Here is a 22266-nt window from a genome sequence, read left to right on the forward strand (position 1 = left end):
AGATCTGGGTGTGGAATTTTGATATGTACCCCCAAGTGCCAGAAGGAAAAAAAATATCACTGTGCAATTTGCTGTAAATAAGAACTGTGTTACTCTATCTACCCTCTCCATGCCTGTTCCAACATGTAAGTGGTGACTGAAAATAGGGAAAGATTTGAGGGGGATGGACAGGAGAAAAAAGTCAAAATTCAAGACTGAAGACTCTTCTGTAGTATCTGGCTGGTGAATCTTGCCCATATGCTCAGGGTTTAGCTGATTGCCATATTTGGGGTCGGGAAGGAATTTTCCTCCAAGGCAGATTGGAGGCGCCCTGGAGGTTTTTCGCTTTCCTCTGTAGCATGGGGCATGGGTGACTTGAGGGAGGCTTCTCTTTAAACCATGATTTAAGGACTTCAATAGCTCAGACATAGGTGAGGTTTTTCATAGGAGTGAGTGGGTGAGATTCTGTGGCCTGCGCTGTGCAGGAGGTCAGACTAGATGATCAGAATGGTCCCTTCTGACCTTAGTATCTATGAATCTATGATTCTTGGCGCAATCACAGTCATGCAAATTTATGTGCTCTTGGCACGTGTCCTATGTGGGGCATGGACAGGCAGCACAGAGACACCTCCATTGCAAAGAAAAGAAAGAAAGCACTGAAGAAATTGTACATCCCTGGGATTTCACACGCAGTACCCTGTACCTTATCGAGTATACTTTCTACCAACAATGTTGCTATCTTGTGCCTGCTTTACAGGACCGAATACACAACCTAGAAAACCAGAAAGGGTGCCTAAAGCTCTCCCCTGACACCGATCAATCCATCCATCTGGAAACCACCTACACATTATTACTTACCCATTTCCAAAGCACCATGAAAACAGAAAACACTACGTACAGGGGTAGTAGGATCATTTAACCAATCTGAAGAAAGAATGGGTTTTTTGCTTGTAAAAATAGATACAACTGTGTTGGGGAGGGAAGTTTATTGATATGTTATGTTTCCATTGATAACTCACATTGTTGCTTAGCAGATTCATTCTAATAGCACCAAATATATATTATTATACATGAAAGATATTTTTCCTTAGTTCACAATTTTAAAGCTACCTTAATATTTCCATAATTGAGTTACCATAAATGAAGTTTAAAAAAAGGTTAAGGACTAAATTTCCTTTCAATTCTTCTCGGAATGTGTGGATTTTCTCTACTTCAGCAAAACACGTAAAAAAATTGTGCATTAAGACAAGAATCTATCTTCCATGAAGGCAAGAACACTCGCATAGTCATAACAGCCACTTCATAAACTTCTGGGGGCTGGGATAGACAGACTTCTACTTGGATGCCGGTAGGAAGAAAGACTGCATAAACTTCAACAACAAGATGTTAATTGGGTCTTTTTAACCATTAGGATGCTAGTGTGGCTCTAAGCTGCTATAAAGCACTAATATGCAAAACATAGCTCGACATGCTAACTGAGGGGCTGCAAAGCGGGAGCAGGACTGAATCCTTCATATCACTGACAGCATTACTCATCATCTCCACCGCAGAGGAGCAAGAGTGCTTTCCTGAAGTCCCCAGATGTATCTTTCTGTGTATGAAACATAGTATTAGTCACAGTGAGTCACAACCATAAAGACATTTAACAAAAAAGTCAAACCCAGGAAATACTCTAACAAATAACAGAGTTTCCACCCACAGGAAATCCATTTGTATGACTATCTGCTCAGGAATCACATAAGAGGATTCTCTGACTAATGTGTTACTTTTAAACATCCAGATTTCTCATTTAAATAAAAATTCCTGAAAGATTTAAAATGGCAATACTGGAGCTGGGCCATTTACTGCAAGTTACAAAGTCATTTCTTCCATTTGCAAACCAACTAACCAAGGGAAAACCATCCTATCCCAAAACAGTACAAATTAAAACCTTTTACATATTGGAGGTGATCTTCCATAAGTTAGGAGGGGTCCAATCCTACTCCCATGGCAGTCAAATGGGAAGTTTTGCTACTAACTCCAGAGAAAGGTAGTCTGGCCCCACTTGTTTTTTGTGCGTGGGGATGGTGGGGCCCCATTTGATAACTTCAAAAGAAATTTGACACAGCAGAATTGAAGGATTGCAGTGTATAAACATAACTGAGCAAGAGATGAAAATGGAGACAATACTATATGAAGAATACTTCTACAAATACTGTGCTATGGAAAAGAGTTATGGCTTATATTAAACAGCTTTTTACTTTAAAACAAACACATGGAAATCCTGTAATATTCCCGTCCCTCTCACATAAATGATTATTATTCTGCCTTTGTCTCTGCAATAAAACTTTCCCTTTGGTAATGATGTAAAGGGAGACTAGATTGTAATTGCAGTCCAGCTCCATTGCACAAAATTGCTTGCACCATGGGGGAAAAAAATAATGGAACAGAATCACATGCAGGATTATAATCCCAGTTGATTTCCTTCTGCTGCTAACAGCTTCTCAGAGACACACAAAATGAAAGGAAAGGTGCTCCAACCAGGAAATAAGTGTAAAAAAGGCAGGAAAGGAAAAAAATGTCTCTGATTTTATCAGATACACATTTGGAAGGAAATCTGAAGTTCTCCTTTTTAGGAAATATCTCCCTTCCAAACTACTTCAGCATTTAAGACCTTTACAAAAATTCATTCATTCAATATTAAAGGAGTACTTGTGGCACCTTAGAGACTAACAAATTTATTTGAGCATAAGCTTTCGTGAGCTACAGCTCACTTCATCGGTGAGCTGTAGCTCACGAAAGCTTACGCTCAAATAAATTTGTTAGTCTCTAAGGTGCCACAAGTACTCCTTTTCTTTTTGCAAATACAGACTAACATGGCTGCTACTCTGAAATCTGTCATTCAATATTATTCTTCAAATGTTACCTACACTACCTAAGCCCTAAAGGAGGAGTCTTATACCACTTATAAATACTATTCTCAAAGTATTTCTTTATCAGTGAACCGGATTTGAGAGAATTTACCTGAATCATATGATGCAAAGATTTCGCAAAATTCTTTCTGAATTCACGTCTAATGTCCAGCAGATCAATTTCGCTCCTCGAAACCATGATTCTGATCAAAGTATCATCATCGGTGCCAGCTCCCTATGTTAAAAGATATTTAAATATTATTTTAAAGCATCTATTTATGCTGAGCAGGTATTCTGATCTAGAAAAAGTTTGAGAGCCCTCTGTAGTGTGGTTATAACTGGTACCGTAAATACATTCCACATATAGTGAGAATGTATATGGGTCTTCAAAGAACCACTGCATTGTATTTCTACCGTATTAGTACAAGATGTTTTGGTCTGTATTATAAGGCATTAAAATTTCAATGTGAAGTAAAGAACTGATGTTGTGAAGTGCTGTGTGCCTTGAGCTTCTATGAAGTTGAGGATGCTCAGAACCTCCCAGCTCAAGTTTACCACCTTGTAGCTTCATGCCATAAGTGCCCAAACAAATGGAAATGATCCAGCTCCAAAAATCAAAAACAGTATGGTATTTGCATACTATGATCAAGATCAGCATCTTACTAAACGATCCCCAATTCCACCTTAAGAATTGACTTTGTTTCCCTGAAAGTTGGAGCACAAAGCCCAGTGATGACTAATCAAGGCACGTGACTTGCTGTAAAAGTCTGAGTCACTGGTAGAAATAACTATTTTCAAATTATCAGACTGCTCATATGAATGGAGACTGTGGTGAATGTAGTATAACTGTGCATGTACTCTGTTCAGACAGGCGTTTTTTGCTTTAAAAAAAGTTTTGAGATATGTCTACACAGCAAAAGCTGTGCACAGGCAAGCCTATCCAAGCTAGTTTGACTCCAGCTAGCATGCGTAACAATACCAATGAACACAGCACAGGCTTCAGAGCAAGCTAGTGAGCTAAGCATGTACCCAGTGTCCATACCAGATTTGTACTACCATCAAAGCAGCCTGAACTCCACTGTCTTCACTGCTATTGTTAACCAAGCTAGCTGGATTCAGGCTAGCTTGAATAGAATACCCTGTGCACAGCTTTTGCTGTGCAGACATACCTCTAATGAGTTTTAGCACTGATGAATGGTGCCAGATTGACAGACCTGAAGTCCCAACCCGCTAATGATCAACCAGTCAGGTTCAACTCAGGCAATGGTAATGCAAGTTTCGAAACCAATATGCTTCAACAAGGTCCCAGATGAGCCCCCACCCTTATCTCTAGCCCCTATTCTCTATGTCCAGTCAATCCTTCAACTTTTGGTTGTGACTGGTGGTGGTTTTCATGGTACACATTTGAATGTTTTAGATGGCTGACCTAAGATTGCTCTCAAATTATGCCAAGAATCAAAAAGCCCCCTTTTTGACCAGGATCAAGGAGTGGAAACCACCTTTGCCTCTTTCAGATGTGCAAGCAGCTCTAGTGCAGTGTAGGATTGAGCAGTGTGCGCAATCCCTGAATGGATAACTGTGTCATGACAGATTAATTATATTAGTAAATTTGTCTGCTGAAATTATGAGAAAATGGTCTCCTTATAGATAAAATCTGTAGAACCTTAATAAAAAATTATACACTTTATATAGGTTTTCTTTAAACCAGCCGTAGAGTTTAATAAAGAATTATATCTCTGCAACAGAAACCTAAAATATGGTTCAATACACCTATAGAAAGGTTTTCTATTAAATGCCACAGACTTGTAGAGTATTTCTTCAAAATTTCATTATATTTCTAGGGAACCCTATGTTTTCATCTCATTTACATTTTATAGGGCTTTTCTATAAAGGTAGTAAAACAACTGTTCTTTAAAAATACAGATATCACTTCATGATTTCCTCCAAGTAATTGCTCATGCAGACATTTTATTAATACAATTTTACTTCTTGATAAACCCATTTTAGACAAAGGCCTTATCTTCACAAAGGAAAAAAACCTATGGAGAGCCTAGTCATTAACCTGCTAGCTCACATGAAAACTGCCAACTGCCCACTGTCTTCACTAGGATTTTAACTCATGTTGACTATCTTTTTTCCCAAGACGAGAAGGCCTAAAAGGGAGTGTGCATGTGTAGCTAAGTGGGGAGGGCGGGAGTCACAGGGGAGCAGGGGAATGAAGGAATCAGTAAAGCCAGATTGGTGTTTAAATCTGTTTTTGGCAGCTCCTCTTTACTTCTCAAAAATGGGATGGACTTCAAAAAACATTTGAATAAGGAACTAGAATTTTACTTTATAAAGTTGGAATATGGGTCTATAAATGGTCATCTTAAAAAAAAAAAGAGGTAGCCATTTTGAGGTCTGCAGATTCTACAACATAGCTTTTAGTCATCCTTGTTTTCAAAATATGTCACCTTCAGAAATTACAGCTTTCAGCAGAAGATGCTCCATTTTCAGGCCAGCAGAAGGCCCCTGAGAGCAAGATGGAACATTTCATACTGGGATATATATTGTCTCTAAAGGTAGTGTTTCCATATTGAAGATTATAGTGCCCACCATATGTCAATTTATCCAAACTAGTCACAGCCTGGCAAAATTTGGGTAAATTTAAGCTAGTCTCTCTCTCAATCTTTTTTTTTTTTTTTTTTGGTAAAGAGAGAGAGAGAGAACAAAGAATGAGAAGGAAGGAGGAGGGAGAGAGAGAAAGGCGTTACTTGGACGGGAAAAAAGGTCATATGGAGAATAAGTACCTACCTTCATGGCATAAAAGAGAGATTCAGCAAAATAGGCAGGTACACTTCGGACACATTTCACTGAGAAAATGAATCATTAATAATCAGTTTCTATTGAACATATAGGACAATTTGAGGGGAGGTAAATATTTTGACTTTCAAATTACACAATAAATACTAGTTTAAGCTCTGGAGCAGAAAACTCTCTTAAGGCTATCATGCTCTTTCCAACATCCCACTGCTTCATTTGCATAGGTTTATGTCTGTGGCTCACTGACTCCAAAACAAGAATGATCAGTTTACAGCCAAATATTTTTCTGCTCGTCCTACTTGCAATATGAAAGGTAGAATTCATATCTCATCAGCAATACAGATCCCGCTACACAAACTCTACCCTCAAATTACAAATGTGCCAACACATTATCTTCAGTAGGCTGGCCTGGGCAAATGAAGGCGGAATTTGGTCCCACAATTAGATATTAGTTAACAGTGCTTTTGATGATGCATAACAAGAGGAAAAGCTTATTTACTAAATAAAAAATAAGATTCCAAATGAGCTACTTATTTTGTAAGAGCGTGCATTTTTACAGTCACTTTTTGACCAAAGTCATTCTTTAAAATCAACAATCAAAACAACATTTTTTAATCTCTGACAGACTAAATGAAACCATTTCTGGAATTCCTCCATCCTAGATAATTTAAATAGCTTTATTAAATTAGAGTTCAGCTGGATTTACACTGAGTCAGGATGTCAACAATAAATAGTAATGTAATTCCCTGTGCAACTGAGGTTTTAGAATTTAGGTCATTGATTTGAGAATACAGGTGTCAACTTCGCTCAGGCTGTTGATCAGGTTACTCAGCACTGTTTTAATCCCTTTAAAGGGAATGCCATGTCGTCATTTCAGAGCTCACATTATAGCACCTACAAATAGTGTAACAGTCGTAAGACTGTTAATTACCAATTGCTAGAAGCAGCTTCTCCAGATCCCCAGAGGTTTCACGGTCAATGGTTTCTTCAATTTGAAAGCCAGAGATAGTCATGTATTTGTCAAACACTGAAAAACCAAGGACAAGTACAAACTAATTACATGTATGTAAACATTACTTCTCCCACTGTCCCCCACAAGCGTATGCTATTTTCATTCAAGTACATTATCCACTGCTCAAGCCCCATTATCCAAACACTCTTCCCCCACCTTATAATATATTTTTTCTAGCAGACTGTTACTGTACAATACAATTCCTCAGGGAGGAGGATGTAGTCTCCCATGTCTCCCGACAGTAGTTTACAGTCTGGCTGGCATGAGTAGCATATTTAAACAACCAACCAACAACATTGACACCACCTTAAAGAAACAAGCTACCTCACATCCCTAACAAAACTCTCATCTATATTGGATTATGTGGAACATTGTGCATTTAAACTCAAACTGCCTGCACCATCAAATCTGAGCACTTTCCACAGATGTGAGACAACATCCCCATCCAACTACCCAACATTGCACCTTCCCCCAGACTGAGCTGAAGCTAGAAATTCAGGAGTCATATCTATTGACCACTGTTTATATTTCAGAGTACCTCACAGCACTTATTACTGGCCAAGGCCTCACACCCCAATTCCTTGAAGGCAATCAAGCCATCACTACCTTAAAAAACAAAGAGATTGCACAAATTCAGAAGCTATCATAGAACTGGGATTAGAACCCAGATCTCTAATATCCCAAACATAAATTATATTCACCCAACCACACTGCCTTTCAGATCGAATGAGTCAAATATGTGTAGGCTGGTGCATTTTGGTTATTATCCTGACTCTCATCTCAAAGCCAGGGATAGAACAGAGGATCCCCGACCTACTGCTCCCTAGTTGTGTAAATCAACGGCCACGTTCTCCTCATAAATCCCTCTAGCACAAGCTTCCTGTTAGCTACAATGAGCTACAAAGGCCTGTTTTGGTTTCTAGAGGTCAATCACCCTAAAGGGAGAAAGCGTAAGTAAAAGTTCAAGAAAACAAAAGTGAAAATAGGCAATGGAGTAAGAAACAATAAGTAGCAAAGTGGTAGCCAGGCAAGGCCGAAAAAGGAGAACATTTCATTTTGTATTTCCTTCTGAAATGGTCTGTATTCTGCCTATTACACATGTGCTTAACTTCAAGCATGCAAGAAGTGCCACTGGAGCACCACTCAAATTAAACATTTCTAAAGTGCTTATTACAATTTGGGATGCTATATAAACAACAAAACTGGTCTTAATTGAGAAGGGGTTCACAAAATTCCATTAGTTTTGCAAATCCTTTGAACACAGAAGAATGATCAAGCAAAACCTTCCACTCAAAAAATGTTTCCCCATCTTAATTTGCTTCTGCATCAGAATTTGGTGTAAAAGACATAATATACCCAGAAGGTGGTTGGGGGGAGGGGGTGAGCTACAGCATGCAGGGGTTGAGGGCAACTACATTAAAAATGCCCTTTATCGATAGAAGGGCTGATCTCAGTCACATGATAACTCATTATGGAAAATGAGCACCACACATTTTGCTATGCTCTTTTTCAGATAAAACTAATAGCACAGATACAGACATACTCCAGCTGTCCCCTCAGATCTTATCACACCCCTTCTCCAAACTGGAGCTTTTCACTGCTACTTTCGAAGGCCATGTCTACACTAGCACTTACATCAGCAAAACTTTTGTTGCCCCAGGTATGGAAAAAACAAAAACAAAAAACCTTGAGCAACATAAGTTTTGCCAGCATAAGCACTTGTGTGCACTGCACTATGTCATCAGGAGACTCTTTCCCACCGACATAGCTACCGCTGCTTGTTAAGCTGGTTTCATTACGTCAATGGGAGAGCTCTCTCCCGTCGGCATAACGCGGCTATATGAGCGCTCTTACAGCGGCACAGCTGTATCGGTACAGCTGTGCTGCTGTAAGCTTGTAAGTGTAAACCTGGCCTAAGAGGAAACTACTTCGGGGACACAAAGAGAAGTCCTTTAAGGGACGTCGTAAAGACTAGTGGGCCACAAATGCATAGAACCCTCCCCAAGATCAGGGAGCCAGGAACAGTTCCTTCTGGCTCCTCTCCTACAGGCTGCACCCATCACATACCGGGCACAGCTGAGATTCTGGTTTTCAGTTCTACTTGCACCACTTTACCTACCCTTCCTTAGGTGACAGACACTTCGATTTCCCAAGATGGTGATGAACTTTTCTTCATCTGTTCCCCATTTCAGCTCTCCAGCCTTAAATAAAAGCTGTTATAATTTCAAGAAACCAAAACAATATTAGTAATTTCTTCACACATTCACTTGAAGGACTCTATGCTCCATAACAACTGCAGTTGGAGGGGAGGAAGCTTGAGTGACATGTCCCAAAAATATACATAAGGACAAACTGGATATGCCATATCAACATGCACACCAATGCTCCATCATCACTACAGATATTTCTTGCCATCATCCTCCTTTACCCCCACCTCTTTCCCTTAGTCCCCATTTTAGTTTTGCCATCTGAGTGATATTCTATCATTAACCCATTCATGCCCTGAGATACATGGCATGTGTACAGTAATAGTCCCGCTTCATATAAACATGAGGTACCCTTCCAACAAATGTTTTAGAAACGCACCTTCCCTCCCTGCAAAAAATAAAATTATATTATATTTGAAAGACCCATGTTAGCCATCAGACCTGCTGCAATCAAGGTCTCTCTTTGACTAATCCAATTTCCACATGGCCCCATACTTAGTAAATTTTACAAAACAGCAATTTATTGGAAGTGTTAACAAGGGCAAGATGTATATAGTAGCAGAAAGCTAGACTGTGCTCTGGCTAGGAAGCCAGCACTTAAAAGAACTTAAAATGCAGCACTTCACCAGGCACCACCAAAATATACACATACCACACCTACACATGCCAGACACACAAGTATTTTGCATTGGAAAGTCGAGAAAAACATGCAATCTAAAGCATGCACACAGATTTCTTGACGTACATTTAACAAGCTCTCATATTCTTCCTCTGCCTGTTTTATATTCTTGACCTGATTTAAGACCTAGGCCCAGATCTCCAGTCCTGTGCATCAAAACCACAGCTCCTAGCCACTGGAATTCATGTCCTCATTTGATTAACATTTTATTTTTATATATTTTAATTATATAGATCATTTTATCATGTTTCTGTGCAAGTTCATTCGAGAGCATAGTGATTGTCTCACATAGTGATTCACCCACGTAGCTGTTACTTGGGCATTTGGTGCTCTGGATGAGGTACACAAGTTATGCTGAAGCTTAGATGCATACTCCAAAGTTGTCTGTAGACCACCTCATGCAGTGAAAGATCTCTGAATATAGAGATGTAGAGTCAGTTTCACTCTCCTCACTAAGCAGAGGTTAGGAAAACAAGGTCTGTATTTAGGGGTTCAAGTATTTCCTGAAGAAAACCCACAAATCCAAATATCTGCCAATTTGCTCTTATCTGCTGCACAGAACTTGCTTTGACCAGTTGCCTGAACAGAGGAAAAATGGTCTTGTTTTCACAATATGATCAAAAAGTTTTGAATTTTCTCTTTATACCGAGCCCCACACTGCTACAGTATATTATTGTTAATGACCATCCAGGATCTATATTTTTATATTAAAAAAATCCATTATGTAAGGAAATGTGGCCAAGACAATTGTTTGGAACACAGGACTATATAGTTTCATGGCTGTTCATTTAAAACTGAAATATACAACACTCTCAAGTGGGCAACAACCACAATTGCACAGATTTGACCAAGCACCCTTGCACCTCCTCAGACTGGATCTTGTCAGATCCCACAAGCTAAGCAAGGGCAGATCTGAGAAAACTGAACTACTCCTCTCACCTTCAAGAAATAACTAGAAGTGTTACAGGAAGTCCTGTCAGCAATACCCTATTCCTAAGGGTATGTCTACACTACGAAATTAGGTTGAATTTATAGAAGCTGATTTTTTAGAAAGCGATTGTGTTCCCTTCCCCCCCCCAATAATGCACTAAGCGCATGAAGTCAGCAGAGTGGGTCCACAGTACCGAGGCTAGCGTCGACTTTTGGAGTGTTGCACTGTGGGTAGCTATCCCACAGTTCCCGCAGTCTCCGCCGCCCATTGGAATTTTGGGTTAAGCTCCCAGTGCCTGATGGGGCAAAAACATTGTCGTGGGTGGTTTTGGGTACGTCATCAGTCGCCCCTCCCTCCGTGAAAGCAATAGCAGACAATTGTTTCGCGCCTTTTTTCCGTGCGGGCGCCATACTGCTTTCAGCAGACGGTGCAGTAGGACTGTTAACTGTCATCATCCACCGCTTCTGCTGCCACTCTGCTCTCCTGGTGCTATGAATCCACCTTGCAGGTCCTCTATATGACCATCATCATCCACCGCTTCCGCTGGCACTCTGCTCTCCTGGTGGTCTCGCAGGGCTACTTCCGCTGCAACTCTGCTCGGCTGCTCGTCTCGCCATACCATGGCAAGCATGCAGCCCGCTCAGCTGTTGTGTCCTGGCAGGAGACGGTGCAGGTCGGTCTGCAAAACTGGTCATCCAACCACCGCCTCCCCTGCAACCCTGCTCTCCCGCAGACGCCATACCACAGCAAGCATGGAGCCTGCTTAGATCACCATGGCAGTTATGAGCATTGTAAACACCTCGTGCATGATCATGCAGTATATGCAGAACCAGAACCTGCAAAAGCAGGTGAGGAGGCGATGGCAGCGCAGTGACAAGAGTAATGAGGACATGGACACAGACTTCTCTCAAAGCACGGGCCCCGGCAATCTGGTGGCATGCTGTGGAACGCCGATTTCTGGGCCCATGAAACAAGCACAGACTGGTGGTTGCAGGTCTGGGATGGTTCCTAGGGGCTGCGAAACTTTCGCATGCGTAAAGGCACTTTCATGGAACTTTGTGACTTGCTTTCCCCTGCCCTGAAGTGCAAGAATACCAAGATGAGAGCAGCCCTCACAGTTAACAAGCAAGTGGCGATAGTCCTGTGGAAGCCTGCAACACCAGACAGCTACCGGACAGTCGGGAATTCGGAGTGGGAAAATTTACTGTGGGGGCTGCTGTGATCTAAGTAGCCAACGCAATCTCTGAGCTGCTGCTATCAAGGGTAGTGACTCTGGGAAACGTGCAGGTCATAGTGGATGGCTTTGCTGCAATGGGATTCCTAACTGTGGTGGAGCGATAGACAGAATGCATATCCTTATCTTGGGACCAGAGCACCAAGGCAGCCAGTACATAAACTGAAAGGGGTACTTTTCATTGGTGCTGCAAGCACTGGTGGATCACAAGGGACGTTTCACCGACATCAACGTGGGATGGCCAGGAAAGGTACATGACGCTCACATATTCAGGAACTCTCGTCTGTATGAACAGCTGCAGGAAGGGACTTACTTTCCAGACCAGAAAATAACCATTGGGAATGTTAAAATGCCTATAGTTATCCTTGGAGACCCAGCCAACCCCTTAATGCCATGGCTCATGAAGCCCTACACAGGCAGCCTGGACAGTAGTCAGGAGCTGTTCAACTATAGGCTGAGCAAGTGCAGAATGGTGGTAGAATGTGCATTTGGACATTTAAAAGCACGCTGGTGCAGTTTACTGACTCGGTTACACCTCAGTGAAACCAATATTCCCTTTGTTGTTGCTGCTTGCTGTGTGCTCCACAATATTTGTGAGAGTAAGGGGAGACATTTATGGCGGGGTGGGAGGTTGATGCAAATCGCCTGGCCGCTGATTCTGCACAGGCAGACACCAGGGTGGTTAGAAGAGCGCAGTAGGGCACTCTGCGCATCAGAGAAACTTTGAAAAGCAGTTTCATGGCTGACCAGGCTACAGTGTGACAGTTCTGTTTGTTTCTCCTTGATGAAAACCAGCCCCCTTGGTTCACTCTACTTCTCTAAGCCAACAGCCCTCTCCTCCCCCCTTCAATCACCGCTTGCAGAGGCAATAAAGTCATTGTTGTTTCAAATTCATGCATTCTTTATTAATTTGTCATACAAATAGGGGGACAACTGCCAAGGTAGCCCAGGAGGGATGAAGGACAAGGCTACACTGCTCTTCAAAACTTATTGAATGCCAGCCTTCTGTTGCTTGGGCAGTCCTTTGGGGCGGAATGGTTGGGTGCCCGGAGGCCCTCCCACCCTTGTTCTTGGGCATCTGGGTGAGGAGGCTATGGAACTTGGGGAGGAGGGCGGTTGGTTACACAGGGGCTGCAGTGGCAGTCTGTCCCTTTCCTGCACCTCAACCATATGCCGGAGCATATCAGTTTGATCCTCCAGTAGCCTCAGCATTGCATCCTGCCTTCTTTCATCATGCTGCCACCACCTTTCCTCTTGATCCCGCCACTCTCCTGTTGCTGTCCTTGCATTCATTTTGTGCTTTCCTGGACTCTGCCATTGTCTGCCTCCAAGCATTTTGCTGGGCTCTTTCAGTTTGGGTGGACTGCATGAGCTCAGAGAACATTTCATCTCGAGTGCGTTTTTTTCACCTTCTTATCTGCGCTAGCCTCTGGGATGGAGATGCTAGTCACAGTGTTGAAACATCTGCAGCTGTGGGAGGAAAAAAGAGAAATTAAAATTGAAAAAGACACATTGGCCATTTAAAAAGAGGAGTTGATGTTTTCAGGTTAACATGTAGCACAAACCCAACTAAACCTCCACACCCAATTCTCTGGGATGATCGCTTCACCCCTCCCTCCACTGCATAGCTAACAGTAGGGATGATTTCTTTTCAGCCACCAGCAAACAGCCCAGTAGGAATGGCCACCTCTCAATGTCCCCTTAATGAAATTCTCCTATTTCAACCAGGTGACCATGAATATCACATCACTCTCCTGAGGATAACACAGAGATAAAGAACGGATGTTGCTTGAATGCCAGCAAACACCGAGACCACACGCTGCCATGCTTTCTTATGCAATGATTCCAGACTACGTGCTACTGGCCTGCCGTGGTAAAGTGTCCTACCATGGAGGACCCAATAAGGCTGCCCTCCTCAGAAACCTTGTGCAAAGGCTTTGGGAGTACCTCCAGGAGAGCTTCATTGAGATGTCCCTGGAGGATTTCCGCCCCATCCCCAGACACATTAACAGACTTTTCCAGTAGCTGTACTGGCCTCAAATGCATCCCAAGTCTTCAGGGCAAATCAATCATTAAACACACTTGTTTTTAAACAATGTATTATATTTATAAAGGTACACTCACCAGAGCTGCCTTCTCCACCTTCAAGGTCCAGGAGCCCAGGTTGGGAGGGTACTGGATCCAGGGGGATAAACAGTTCCTGGCTCTCGGGGAGAACAATTTCTCCACTTGTCTGGTGTGCACTATCTTCCTCATCCCCAAAATCTTCATCCCTGTTGTGTGAGACTCCCCCTTGCAGGAGTCTATGTACAGGGATGGGGTAGTGGTAGGTGCATCCTCTAGAATGGCATGCAGCATAGAAGCGGCATGTCTGGGGCTCTGGCCCTGAGCAGGCGTTTGCCTCTTGGGTTTTTTGGAAGGCTTGTCTAAGCTCCTTAAGTTTCACTGCTGCGGGTCCCTGCGATAGCCTCTGTCCTTCATGCCCTTGGAGATTTTTTTCAAATATTTTGGCATTTCATAGTTTGGAATGGAGTTCTGATAGCACAGATTCATCTCCCCATATAGTGATCAGATCCAGTACCTCCTGTTCGGTCCATGCTGGAGTTCTTTTGTGATTCTGGGACTCCATGGTCACCTCTGCTGATGAGATCGCCACACTGGCCAAACAGAAAATGAAATTCAAAAGTTCGCGGGGCTTTTCCTGTCTACCTGGCCAGGGCACCTGAGTTCAGAGTGCTGTCCAGAGTGGTCACAATGGCGCACTGTGGGATAGCTCCCGGAGGCCAATACCATCTAATTGCATCCACACTAACCCAAATTCGACCCGGCGATGTCAATTTCAGCACTAATCCCCTCGTCGGGGAGGAGTATAGAAAAATCGATTTTAAGAGCCCATTAAGTCAACAAAAATGGCTTCATTGTGTGGACTGGTGCAGGGTTAATTCAATTTAACGCTGCTAAATTCAACTTAAACTCGTAGTGTAGACCAGGTCTAAGTTAATACTAGCACTCTTCCTTCTGAGTCATTACCAAATCTAATGCTCCAGCATGACATTAGGGGCACTGTGCTGTTGGAATTACAGTTCTCTGCACAAAACAGAGGTCCTGACCATTGGTGATCAATAAAGGTCCCATAGCATTTTATGCCAGCATAAGGTTATTAAGCCCAATGTCTTAGCCAACTTTCATATGGATAGTTACATTCTGCCTACTTGAAATCCCTCTTGCGTAAAAGGCACCATTATAAACATTAACAACCTTTAGGGATGAGGTTTTCAAACTGAAGTGTGCTCACCCACCCTGATTTCACAGAGGTATCTTGAAATATAGTCTACGGAGATTTGTTACTTCTTTGTGAACATTATAAAAATTACTTAAGGCAAGACAGCAGGCCACTTTGGTGAAATACACTTCATACAATGAAGTCATCTGCTTTTTAGCGAACCAGCATTTAACACCCAATAAATTTGCCTTAGTAAAGAAGTTTGCAATCAGTGACACTTAGTTATTCATGAATGAAGCTAGAAGTATGGGGAGATACAATTGGCATCCATTGCAGTCCTTTAGTGAAGTATGAATGAACCTTTCGTAAGTGTAAAAATAGCTTACCAAGTCTCTCTTTACAACCCAGTCATAGCCAGCAGCAATGGATAATTCAGCTACAATTGCCCTTAAGGGATGCCGCTTTAGCTGTGACACTTGCATTAAAATCTAGACAGTCCTGAAGTGGGAAACTAACTGCATTACTTTTGTTTATGGTTTAGCCTGCTGTGTCATAGGGAACTTATTCAGTGTTACACTCACAGAATGCTTCACCTGCACAATTTGCAATACAATTAATAGTCACTGATATTTTTCCCCCAATCCAAGAGATTTCAAGAGTTAAGCCTTTTACTCCTCCTTTACTATTCCGAGACAGTGTAGTTATATGTATGTGCATATTGTTCCAAAACCCCTCTCCCCGATTCCTTACTGACTGTGCCATACTGAGGACTGTGTTGGAAATGCAAGGTATAATTTTGAGACAGAATGTGCGGTGCGGGGAAAAGAGAAGTCCTGTTACTGCCTGCAGGCTAGGGGGCTCTGTGGTGAAGTGTGTGATCTGGAATGAAGACAGTTTAAAGCAAGGTGGGGTAAGTTGTGGCTTGCTGCCTTTGAGAACAGCTTTTTTTCTCTCTCTGTTTTTTGGTTCTTGTGTGGTATCATAGGAATTCTAAGAAATAAAGTAAAGTAGTGTAAGGTTGAAGCCTTCCAGCAAGAGTATTTATGGTTTTTAATCTAACTTTGTTCGTAAATTATGAGCATAACACTGCCCACAGCTAAACCAACAGAAGGCACTCAAACTGACTGAAGAGTGACTACACAAGGAGGTTATACTGATTTCACCCCATCAGTCCCTAAACTGATGATTTTTATTATTTGTCTCACGGTAGCACCTAGGAGCCCCAGGACCAGGACCCCTTTGTGTTCAGCACTGTATACCCAGAGAACATTCAATTTAGTTTAGTTTTAGATTAACATTTAGATTATTTTAAAAACTTTCTGAAGTGTAGAGAAGTCCACACAGAAGAGTAGCTGCTGGCCTACCCTCAGTTAGGGAAGCCAAAAGAAGTCTATTTACTGATGCCAGAAGCTTGCTACTTGCCTAGGCTAAATTAATCCATTTAGAGACAAACACTGACACAACAAGTTTCAGTAGATAGGGAGACAGTTACTTGACTGACTAACTGTCAATCTGATTTCTTCAGGGCTGATTTTGAAGCTCAATAGATGGAGATGGAAGTTTTCTGGATTTCTACAGCTCCACATCAGAGGCAGGAACAGAAGTGGAAGAGCATATATTACAAATATATATCTTGCTAATTCCTCTATTAATCTTGTACCAGACCTCTAGCAAGAGAGTGTATTTTATTGATCTTGTACTTTACTTTTCCTTCTTGTCTCCTTTTCTGAATAATCTTTATTTTCGTTCATCTAAGCCGGGGTGGGCAAACTTTTTGGCTTGAGGGCCACATCAGGGTTCTGAAACTGTATGGAGGGCCGGGTAGGGAAGGCTGTGCCTTCCCAAACAGCCTGGTCCCAGCCCCATATCCGCCCTCTCCCACTTCCTGCCCCCGACTGCCCCCTCAGAACCCCCGACACATTCAACCCCCCCTGCTCCTTGTCCCCTGACTGCCCCCTCACCCCACCCCCATCCAACCCTCCCTGCTCCCTGACTGCCCCGACTCCTATCCACACCCCCACCCCCTGACAGGCCCCCCAGGACTCCCACGCCTGTCCAACCACATCCTGTTCCCCACCCCCAAAACCTCCGACCCATCCACCCACCCCCTGCTCCCTGTCCCCTAACTGCCCCTGGGGTCCCCCTGCCCCTTTTCCAACCCCCCTGCTCCCCATCCCCTTACCATGCCACTCAGAGCAGCAGGACTGGCAGCCGTGGCAGCTGGCTGGAGCCAGCAATACCGCTGCGCAGTCTAGAGCACTGGGGCAGGCCGGCAGCTCTCACAGCCGCACTGCCTGGCAGGAACTTGCAGCCCCGCCACCCAGAGTGCTGGTGGCACAGCGAGCTGAGGCTGCGGGGGAGGGAGGACAGCAAGGGAGGGGCCGGGGGCTAGCCTCCCCGGCTAGGAGCTCAAGGGCCGGGCAGGAGGGTCCTGCGGGCCACAGTTTGCCCACCTGCAATCTAGGCCCACAACCTGCAGGAGAAAGTTTTCAGCCCAAAGCTATCTGAAACAGTCAAGATGCAACATGCATTAAACAAACTCTGCAATCAAACTGCTGAGAATCTGACCACTACTATAATTAACAACAAAGCCAACTGGATCTGCTAAGAGGTACCATTTCAATTATTATATTACTCCTACTCCTCCTTTTCCTGCTTGGAGTGCAGTTCTAAGAGTTGGAGGCAGAGCTATGGAAAATATAATTCAACTGCAGTATTCCACTCTCTGGAAAATTATTCAGACAGTCGTATCTGCAGTGGCAGCTCTGGGACTCTCATGTGGTTACAATAAAGCAACATATTTGGGACACTCTCTCTTTTGAGAACTCCACTTTCTTTTGAATCATCCCTAAACATGAGTAATGCTCATGTTGCATTATCTAGTAAATTACAGGTCCTACACAAATCTTATGTCAAGGCTGGCCTGTATCAGAACATCAGATCTGAATGAATGAATCTGAATGCCCCCAAATTTTGCAAGTGACAAACATTTGAACATCCAATGTTGGAAACATCCATTTCTCTCAGACATTTGTAGTGCTCCCACTGCCATACTATTTAGGCTTCTCATTTTATAACTGGCAAAACTGGGTTGAGGAAGACATGGAACAGAGGGGAAGAGTGTCCTAAAACTCATGTTTGAAATCTGGATCTGAATCTTGCAGCTTGCACCACCTCTGTTTTCACGTCATTTGCAACAGAAAGGAAGCAAAAGTTGTTTCCAAAATCAAGTGTCTCTCACATCTGGGCCCCACTTGTGCACCCATTTTATTTGTATATTAACTTGTATGAAACACACTAAAAATTTTTTTCACTTACCTGAGCATCTTGCTCAACCAGACCCTCATCAATTCTTCCATCAGGGTCTCTATTAGCCTAAAAATAATATCCAATGCTTAGTCCAAAACAATGTGGTCCAATATAATGAGCATAAGATTCAATGCCAAATAAATAATCAGTAATTTATGTTTTTCTGCAGTCTTATTTCCCTTCCCTCAGCAATAAAATGCTAGCACACAGCAAGGTGAATTAAGCATTCTGCCCTCCCAATTATAAACAAAAATGTACTTATCAAGCTCTCTGTTATCTACAGCTTCTCAAGAACACTATTGCAAATTGCGAGTTACACCTGTCACTGGGGGTACCAGAGCAGAACTGGATCCTAAAACTGAACCACCATCACTTCTAATCCACTCACTGGGGTCAATCCTGCACCCTGCTACTGCCCCTCCATGCAGTTCTGGTGTAGACCAACTCTCTGGGTGGAGCAAGCAAGCAATTATACTAATCTCCAAGATTTGTGTCTATAGGTGTATGAAAATAATTCAATGTGGCCTCTTTGTAAAACAGATTTAGATTCTGAGTTATCATTGATCAGCAGTGAAATAAGCAAACACTGCCCTGAATTCTGCAGTCTAATACTGAAATCTCACAGATGCTCACGCACATACAAAACAAAGACTTACCTGAACAAGGACTACTAGCATCCTCTGATAGTAACCTGTTGTGTCTCCTGTGACATGATCTTCTAAGTTGGATTCATATTCTGCAAGAGAACACCACCTTACAGAATTTCTCAACTCTTTCTAATGGAAAGAATTGATGCCCTCACTAGTCCCCAATAGACAGAGGAAGTTAAAGTCTCACCTAATCTGATCATCATCATGTCTAATCAGCCTTAAGGAGCCTTATAAGCAAAGGGCTGTATGCTGCCTTCATTTATATCTGCATAACCCAATAGCACTGGGAAGATGAGGCAGAAGGTACAATCTGGTCTTTGTCAACATAAAATCACTAAGCCAACTATTACTCAAAGTCAGCCCCAGGTTCTGTTCTCATTCCAATGTCAGGGCAGGCTCTGAAAGCAAACAATATTGGAGAATTCTGTACTAAGCAGGGAGTGTCTAGTCATATTCAGACGTGAAACGTTCCCTCCAATACAGGATGCATACATAGTTAATTTAGCTAGTTGTCTATAGGAAGTTTATAGGAAGCCCCCCTAAACATGGAAGAAAAAGGTTTAGTCCCTACAAATCAAAGGAAGAGCCACCTGGAGATGGGAAAAGACCCATCACTCTTATTGGGGTCACTGTACTCTCTGTGGCTCATCCCATCACTAGAAACATAGAGGAAGAGATGCATTAGCTTTAGCATGAATAGCCTTGGATTGCTCAAAAGAAAGATAGCCCTGGTTGGTGCTCAGCAAAAATCTTAATAATAAACAATTGATTTTAGATAAGAGTTTCGAGTTTTAGAGTATGTGGTGACAATTTCCTCCTTCCCCGTTATTGGGCTCCCCCCCCCACACACACACTTTAGAGTGAATAAAATCAACAGAAAAGTGCCACATTTAAGTGAAATCCCACTATAAAAAGGAAAAAATATTAAAAGTTACATCCCAACTACAATTTGGCCAAAAAAAATTAGACTGTACAGCTGTGTCTGAGCACTAGCCTCTGGCAGTGCAAGGGTCTCCAGCCCACCAGAATAAAATTCTAATTGTTTGACAAGTCTTCATTTTGTACTCCCATCCTCATTTCTTCCCTCAGCTCTCAAGTATGCAGTGTTAACACAGACATTAAAAGTATTAAGAGGGCTAAAGAGAGGACACATTTTAAACATTGACTGAACTTTACCTTCCAGATAAACTTGTTTTATATTCTGCAGCTCTGCAGTTGTTCTGGAGGCAAGAATTTCAGTCAGCACTTTCTCATTGGTCCCTGCTCCCTACATTAAGGGCACAAATACAGAGCAATGGATACAGTAACTGAGAGAAAGATCATTATTTCTTAAACAACCCCAACAGCAGTATTCTACCTTGCAAACTTTAGGGTGGGGAGGTGTCATAAATATAAAGGGAAGGGTAACCGCCTTTAAAATACCTCCTGGCCAGAGGAAAAATCTTTGCACCTGTAAAGGGTTAAGAAGCTAGGATAACCTTGCTGGCACCTGACCACAATGACCAATGAGGAGACAAGATACTTTCAAAGCTGGAGGGGGGGAGAAACAAAGGGTCTGTGTCTGTCTGTGTGATGCTTTTGCCGGGGACAGAACAGGAATAGAGTCTTAGAATTTAGTAAGTAATCTAGCTAGATATGCGTTAGATTATGATTTCTTTAAATGGCTGAGAAAATAAACTGTGCTGAATAGAATGGATATTCCTGCCTGTGTCTTTTTGTAACTTGTAAGGTTTTGCCTAGAGGGATTCTCTATGTTTTGAATCTAATTACCCTGTAAGGTATTTACCATCCTGATTTTACAGAGGTGATTCTTTTTACTGTTTCTTCTATTAAAATTCTTCTGGTAAGAAACTAAATGCTTTTTTCATTGTTAAGATCCAAGGGTTTGGATCTGTGGTCTCCTATGCAAATTGGTGAGGATTTTTATCAAACCTTCCCCAGGAAGGGGGGTGCAAGGTTTTGGTGAGGATTTTGGGGGGAAAGACATTTCCAAACAAAGCTTTCTCAAAAATAAACTCAGTTAAATGTTTGGTGGTGGCAGTGGAAGTCCAAGGGCAAAGGGTAAAATAGTTTGTACCTTGGGGAAGTTTTAACCTAAGCTGGTAAAAGTAAGCTTAGGATGTTTTCATGCAGGTCCCCACATCTGTACCCTAGAGTTCAGAGTGGGGAAGGAACCTTGACAGGAGAGCACACTGTTTTCTTTCTACCAGCTGTGTATTCTTCTATTTGAAAAAAAAGTCAGTTTTTAAGGTTTGGTTTGACTTTAAATGGGGCCTGATTGAAAGCTCAATGAAAACAATGGAAAGACTTCTATGACTTCAGTGAGCTTTGAATGGGACCCTCAGTGCTCAAGCACACCAAGCTGTATTTTATTTAGGTAACTCTATTTTATTTATTTATGCAGCTGAAATGATGTAACGACTCTCTGGGCGACTCTCTGGTACTCACCTTGTCTTACAATGTCTCACTAGGCTCACCCGCATACACAGAGTCAACCCAGGAACTATGGCTACATCACTTCAATTGCACTATATTTACAACCAACCTTTTACTCACCATGAACACATTTTTTAAATAAAATTGCCTACTCAGGCACCTAAGTATTTTAAGTCAACGTGCTCTCATTACAATGTGCACAACAATCACTTTCCACTCCTTTAAAGTATAATATTTACAAAAAAGTCAAGGCAACACCTTATTTATGCAAGCCTGGATTGGCTGTGCCTGTAGGGGATACAAAATGAATGCTAATTAGCCCTAGCTCAAAATGATTTTCTTCAAACAAGAAACAGTCAGCCACCTGGCCCCAGAAGGCGTTTACAACTCCTCTGAAATGAGAAAATTCTAAATACAAATTTTGAGATTTATTTATAAGTAATGAAGTCAATCAGGTTATGAACCATCATCTGAACACATACAGCTGGATTGACAAAGGTGTGATAACTAGGGTGACCAGACTGCAAGAGTAAAATATCAGGACAGATGGGAGGTGGAGGGCAGCCACAGGCTCGCAGCCCCCACTGGAGCAATGGGTGAGGGGGACACAGAGCGCTAGGAAGCTGTGAGGGGGGCGCACAGCCCCGGCTCCGGCCCCCACTGCATGCCGCAGGTCATAGCCTCATGGCCCCGGCCCCTGCTGCAAGGGCAGGGGCCATCTCAGGACTGGGATGGGGGTTGGGGCACGAGAGCAGGGTGCTGACTTCGGGAGGGGGTTCAGGCCTGGGGTGTGGGAGGGGGTTCAGGTGCAGGCGGCACTTACCTCAAGCGGCTCCCCGGAAGTGGTAACATCTCCCTATGGGTCTTAGGCAGAGGCACAACCAGGCAGCTCTGCACACTGCCTCTGCCCACA

At 42.7% G+C, this 22266-nt stretch overlaps 1 protein-coding gene across 1 annotated transcript in view; it reads right to left on the minus strand.

The window, feature by feature from the left end:
• Positions 1-950: 950 nt before the first annotated feature.
• ANXA5 (annexin A5) overlaps positions 951-22266 on the minus strand; it is a 46962-nt gene continuing 25646 nt past the window's right edge. The window contains exons 6-13 of the mRNA XM_038398741.2: positions 20094-20184; positions 18924-19003; positions 18277-18333; positions 8804-8897; positions 6604-6699; positions 5664-5722; positions 2983-3105; positions 951-1570 (exon numbers count right to left, since the gene is read on the minus strand). Coding sequence (XP_038254669.1) covers positions 1508-1570; positions 2983-3105; positions 5664-5722; positions 6604-6699; positions 8804-8897; positions 18277-18333; positions 18924-19003; positions 20094-20184 — 663 coding nt within the window. The 3' untranslated portion in view covers positions 951-1507. The remainder of the gene's footprint in view (positions 1571-2982; positions 3106-5663; positions 5723-6603; positions 6700-8803; positions 8898-18276; positions 18334-18923; positions 19004-20093; positions 20185-22266) is intronic.

This window comes from Dermochelys coriacea, chromosome 4 (assembly GCF_009764565.3).
Source record: "Dermochelys coriacea isolate rDerCor1 chromosome 4, rDerCor1.pri.v4, whole genome shotgun sequence".
Lineage (NCBI taxonomy): Eukaryota > Metazoa > Chordata > Testudines > Dermochelyidae > Dermochelys > Dermochelys coriacea.